Below are 6,205 nucleotides of genomic sequence, written 5' to 3'. Positions count from 1 at the left end.
GACGGCGGCCCAGGCGGCTCGGAGGATGCAGGTGGCTCGCTTCCGAGCCAAGTTTGACCCGCGGGTCCTCGCCAGGTAAAAAGCCACGTGAAGGAGAGGCTGGCCCGGGATGGGCTGAGCAAGATAAACCACCGAACGAGACGCCTTAACCTTTTTCCTTCAGCTCGACTGCACTTCAGAGGCTTCCTTGCCGTTTCTAATGTGTCCGGGACAATTTGTGCTTGACATCCTGAGCTCCTCAAAAGGAGAGCAGGGACAGGAGCAAGGAAAGGAGGGAATTCTGCCCCCAGAGCTGGGGAAGGAGGAAGCCTCCCAACCCCAGGAGGGGTCTCTGGGGGCAGCCAGACCTGGTTTGTGAAGGATCCTCCACTAAATTCTAGAAAACAGGATTGTAGTTAGTGGACTAGAAATGGGCCTTGAAGTCAACCAGACTGGAAATTCACTCCCATCTCTTCTAAGATTGTTGGGAGGATAATTAAAGCAATATGTACAAATTATGCTCACAGTGCATGACGCAAGTCCTCATTTGATATTAGTGCAGTGCTAAGTATTGTCTTCGTGAAATACAAGTAGGACCTAGCTGACCTATGCAGGAAATGAGCAAAGATTGCAGCTGGTTGGCGTGAGAAATGATTCCCTCAGAGAGCATGATGTTGCACATGTTGACCAAGGAAATCACAGAATCCCCTTCCCCTCTGTAGTGTTTGGTAAGCCACAGGGTGGGTGGCTCAGCTGGCTTCTCAGGGCACTTCTGGTCCCAGAATTCTATGTTCACCTCATCACAGTGCTCTGGCCAGAGTCCATGGCCTCTCTGAGAAGTTTAAGTACAATGACTACTGGAGAATCAGTCCAGGAGCTGCTCAGCTTCGAGAAGAACAAAGCTGGCTGATGTGACTGAACTTGAATCTAGGTGGATATGGGGTCTTGTCAAGATTGAAGTGTTTAAACAGTATCTCTGGTCATCTATAGTTAGGGAGATGATGCTACTCTGGTCTAGTCTTTATCCACCCTCCTAACTCTTCCCCCATTCCCCAGTCCCAGCCTCTTAAGAGTATAAAGGAATCATAGAAGCAGAGTCTGTCAACATTTGAAAGGCTTCAGAGACTTTAACTTAAGGCTCATCTTTAACCCATGAGGAGCTGAGCCCCAGAGAGTTAAGTAACCTGTCCAAGTTAGTGGCAGAATTGGATCTAGAACACAGTTGTCTTTCCTCTCTGTTGTGATTCCATTTATAACTCTTGCAGAATAGAGATGATATAATTTAAATCTGACTATACTGTTTTCACTTTCTTCTTAGGAGTTCATTACAATTGCTTCTATCGAACAGGTTGTGATATTATTATTATTTCCATGTTTCATTTTTTTATCCATGTTCAGAAAATCCCAGTTTGTAGCAGCTGGGGTTAAAGTAATATTTTCAATTTCCATAATCTCTGGGATGATGTGAAATTGCACCACCTACAAAACTAACTTTGAGGCTGCTCTGTGGGGGGTGGGGATAGAGGGATGGAAGCGGAGGAAATGGAAAGGCCTTGTAAATGCATTCTCCCTTGCTTGAGTCAGTTCTTACTTAACGTTTTCAAAATATGTGTGATGATTCAATAATAATATGTATTCAGCGATTCGTTCATTCAGCATTTATTACTGCCCCCTCTGTGCTAAGCACTGCACTCAAGTCATAAAGACAGTCACCATCCATGGCCCTCAGGGACTCACAAGCAAGGCTGAAGCTATAGAAATTTCTTTATGGGACATGGTTTCAGATTGCTGTTTAATCTGAGGTCATTTTTCCCCACTACTCTAAATCTTGGCTTAAAGCCTACTGTTTCCTCCAATGCCAGATTACGAGCATTTTTTTCAACTATTTGGTATAAGAAGGCCCCTTAACAGTAGTGAATAAAGCTCCTTTTATTTGAGCAAAAGAGTGTAGTTTCCCAGAAATGGTAGTTGGATATTTGATGATTAATTCCATGAACAAATGAGTTTGCTTGCAGTTCTGAAGACATAGTAACTATTTGGTATAAGAAGGCCCCTTAACAGTAGTGAATAAAGCTCCTTTTATTTGAGCAAATGAGTGTAGTTTCCCAGAAATGGTAGTTTGATATTTGATGATTAATTCCATGAACAAATGAGTTTGCTTGCAGTTCTGAAGGCATAGCGATAAATCAGTATTTGCAAAGTGCTTTCATCCACATTAGAGGTAATGTAAAACTTGGTGGGTCTGCAAAGCAATAGAATTTGAAATGTCTGTGATTATCTTCAAAATCACACTGGGAGCGCACGTGACTAAAACGGGGGGAAGAGGGGACAGAATCTATTTAAGATTACTAAATTGCTATCTGTTTTGATAAGGTAATTGGCTAGAAAATTAAATGCACGGTGTAGAACAAAGCTGTTTTCTGTAAGCTGGTACAGCCAAATGTCATTTTTATTCTATTCACAGGAATATAAGTAATAAATAAGGAGGCAAAAATAAAAATTATAGGAAGAATAAGCTCAGCAAAAAGAAGTAAAGTCTGCTTAAAAGCACAGATTGATATTTGCATTTGAATGTTCAGTATTGAGTGTATGACTTAAAGAATTAGCTTCTCCCTGGGCCCTCCTTGGGTACATACCATTCTCTGGCATCCTTAGGTAGGAAAGATTTTAATAAAGTGAGAAGAACATTAAATTATGGCTTAAGTAAAGAGATCTGAGTTCTAATTCTGACTCTACACCTTAACCAATTGGCTGTTCTTCAAATTTCCCTATCTGTAAAATGAAGAGTTAAATTAAATTATTCTTTAATATTGTTTCCAGCTATAAAATCAGAATTTTAAATCTAGCACTTTCTCAACACTTCTTGAATAAAAGGGAAGGTTAACTTTGATAGGATTATTAAGCTTAAATAGAAGTTTAATAATTTAGGTTTAAGATCCCTAGCCTTTGAAATGTAAGCTGACTTCATGACCTTTTTGTGAGATAATTTGTTTGCACATTATTATTATTTTTTTCCATTTTTTTTATTGTGGTAAAACATGTATAACATAAGGATTGCCATTTTTAAACATACAACTGTGTGGAATTAATTACATTAACGATGATGTGTAACAACTACCTCTATCTATTTCCAAACCTTTTTGGTCATCCTAAACATAAACTCTGTACCCATCAAGCAATAACTTCTCATTATCCTACTCCTCTTCCCCCCCACCCCCATTTCTGGTAACCTCTAACCTACTTCTATTTCTGGAAAATTTTTTTCTTTTTAATTTATTTTTTCTTAATTGACCCACGATAATTGCATAAATCTATGGAATACAATGTGATTATTGATGTACACCCATGTTAAGATTCTCTTTACTGCTTAGAAATTGCAAGTGCAGGAGGGTGGGGTTGGGGGAAACTGTGGACAGCTGCTGGCTGCAGGGTGGCCCTAACGCTATTCCTAACATTATTCCTAGTAAACACCTCCGTGATTACTTTTTCTTTATTAAGAGCTTCTGTGTGCAAGTTGTGCCTGGGACTAGCTCAGAGTCAAGTAACAGCAAGAAACGTACCATTTGTACCCTGTCTCCTGATATGGTATCCTCCCTCTTTTGAGAAGTTATAAACAGGAGTAAGTTTTTTAATTCTTCCCACCTGATTTGGTGGTGGTGGTTGAAGAATGATAAAAACAAGGACTGGAGGAAGGAGAGAAAATGGTAGAGAGAGGTCCTAAAATTCTTTAAGGAAATTTTGCTGAAATGCATTTGAAGGGATTAAATTTGAATCCCATCCATTCCAACTATAATGCGTGTGGCCTTGGAAAATCACTGAACTTTTTTTTTTTAACCATAATTCCTTATCTGAAAAAGGAGTATATTATTACATGTTTGTAAGGATGAGACTTTTAAAAAAATAAAATTTCGGTCACTTAATAAATGTTTAATAAATGGTAGCTATCATCATTAAGGCTTTCTGCCAACTAATTACTTTTATACCATTCACCTCCATTTCAAAAGAGGATGTGGGGTGACTTTCAAAAATAATAAACACAATTAAGCAATAAAAAGCAAGGAAATCTGCTGGGAGGAATATAAAGACAGAAAAGATGATACAAAGCTTAGATGGTTTTGAGAATCATCACTTTGGAGGATAACAGATTTGGTTTTACTTCCCGACAGATATGACATCAAGGCTCTTATCGGGACAGGCAGTTTCAGCAAGGTCGTCAGGGTAGAGCAGAAGACCACCAAGAAACCCTTTGCCATGAAAGTAATGGAAACCGGAGCTAGAGAAGGCAGAGAAGCGTGTGAATCCGAGCTCAGCGTCCTGAGGCGGGTTAGCCATCGTTACATTGTCCAGCTCATGGAGATCTTTGAGGCCCAGGATCGAGTGTACGTGGTGATGGAGCTGGCTACGGGAGGGGAGCTCTTCCAGCGCCTCGCTGCTCAGGGATCCTTCACAGAGCGGGACGCCGTCAGAATCCTGCGCATGGTTGCTGATGGGATTAGCTATCTGCACGCTTTGCGAATAACTCATCGGGACCTGAAGCCGGAAAATCTCCTGTACTATCATCCAGGTGCAGAGTCGAAAATTTTAATCACAGATTTTGGTTTGGCACACTCTGGGAACAAAAGTGGTGACTGGACGATGAGGACGCTCTGTGGGACCCCAGAGTACACAGCTCCTGAGATTTTGCTAAGGAAGCCTTATACCAGTGCAGTGGACATGTGGGCTTTTGGGGTAATCACTTATGTTTTACTTAGCGGATTCCTGCCTTTTGATGATGAAAGCCATGCAAAGCTTTACAGGAAGATTCTAAAAGGCAAATATAATTATACAGGAGAGGTAAGAGATTATTACTTATTCCTATTGTGTTGGCTTAGAGTAGGGTTTCTCAGCCTCGGCACTACTGACGTTTAGGGCTGGATGATTCTTTGCTGGGGAGAGGGCCTGTCTTGTGTGCTGCAGGACGTTTAGCAGCAATCTCTGGCCCTGGCGTCTACCCATTAGATTCCAGTAACACACCTCCCACAGTTGTGACAACCAAAATGTCTCCAGGCATTGTTAAATGTTCCCTGTGGTGCAAAATCGCCCCTGGCTGAGAGCCATTGGTCTCAAGGTGGCAAAGGCCTCTATTACTGAGCTGTCTGTGATTAGCACATGACATTGATAATCAGGTAGGTAAGTGAGTTTGTCTGCAGTCTTTACTCCAATCAGTGCGCAGAACCTGAGCTGGCTGACTAGACTAATGTGTATTCAGAAGCTCAGCATGATGCTCGGGTGTTGGCAGGAGATTTTCTGCCTTAAATCTAGATGATCCAAGCCCATTTTGCGATGTACTGTTTCCACAGTGAAATGTTTAACCTCACAGCTTGTGCAAAATATTGATCCACTGTTTAAACCTTTCAAAATCTCTGTGTTCATGAATTTGTTAACTTTTTGCTGTTTTAGGTAGTGCCGCAGAATTGCCAATGCTTGTGTGTGGGAAGCCTGACAAAATATGAAATTAGTTTCATGTAGAGCAAATGAACAAATTTATTTTGCTTTTAATTTCTCATAAAGAAAAATGTTGATAGTTTGATTATTCTTAAAATGTCACATCTATATATACAGCAATATCTTAAGCAAAATTAAAATTAAATACCAAATCTAAAAATAATCTTTTCCATACTCTGACAGAACTTTAGTACCTTACTGTACATGTATATCTTTTAAAAAACTCATACAAATTGATAAATGAGATCTAAAACTTACATAGGAAAGCAGAGAAGGGTAGGAAGAATCACATACGATGTTTGTACCATTGATTTTTTTTTTTTTCCTTTTTGTCTTTTTTTTCGTGTCCGGCAATGGATCGCAACCCTCAGTGTCGCGCCCGTACCGGACCGGGACTGGCAACGGGATCGCAACCCTCAGTGTTGCGCCCTCACCTCACTCAGCCAGTGAGCGGGAACCAGTCTGTATGTGGGATCCGAACCCTCGGCGGGAGCGCCACCGCGCTCCCAAGCGGCGCACTGTAGCAGTGCGCCACTGGGCCGGCCCTCTCCTTGGATTTCTTTTTTTTTTTTTCCTTTTTGTCTTTTTTTTCGTGTCCGGCAATGGATCGCAACCCTCAGTGTCGCGCCCGTACCGGACCGGGACTGGCAACGGGATCGCAACCCTCAGTGTTGCGCCCCCACCTCACTCAGCCAGTGAGCGGGAACCAGTCTGTATGTGGGATCCGAACCCTCGGCGGGGG

At 41.6% G+C, this 6,205-nt stretch overlaps 1 protein-coding gene across 1 annotated transcript in view; it reads left to right on the top strand.

The window, feature by feature from the left end:
- The first annotated feature begins 6 nt into the window (after nt 1–6).
- The window catches only part of PSKH2 (protein serine kinase H2), a 21,819-nt gene continuing 15,620 nt past the window's right edge, over nt 7–6,205 (top strand). Inside the window, exons 1-2 of the mRNA XM_008572658.1 lie at nt 7–75; nt 4,146–4,812. Coding sequence (XP_008570880.1) covers nt 26–75; nt 4,146–4,812 — 717 coding nt within the window. The 5' untranslated portion in view covers nt 7–25. The remainder of the gene's footprint in view (nt 76–4,145; nt 4,813–6,205) is intronic.

This window comes from Galeopterus variegatus, unplaced genomic scaffold, assembly GCF_000696425.1.
Source record: "Galeopterus variegatus unplaced genomic scaffold, G_variegatus-3.0.2 Scaffold48, whole genome shotgun sequence".
Taxonomy (NCBI): Eukaryota; Metazoa; Chordata; class Mammalia; order Dermoptera; family Cynocephalidae; genus Galeopterus; species Galeopterus variegatus.
The sequence above is the reverse complement of the archived record's forward strand: the minus strand, read 5'-3'. Positions and strand labels throughout refer to the sequence as shown.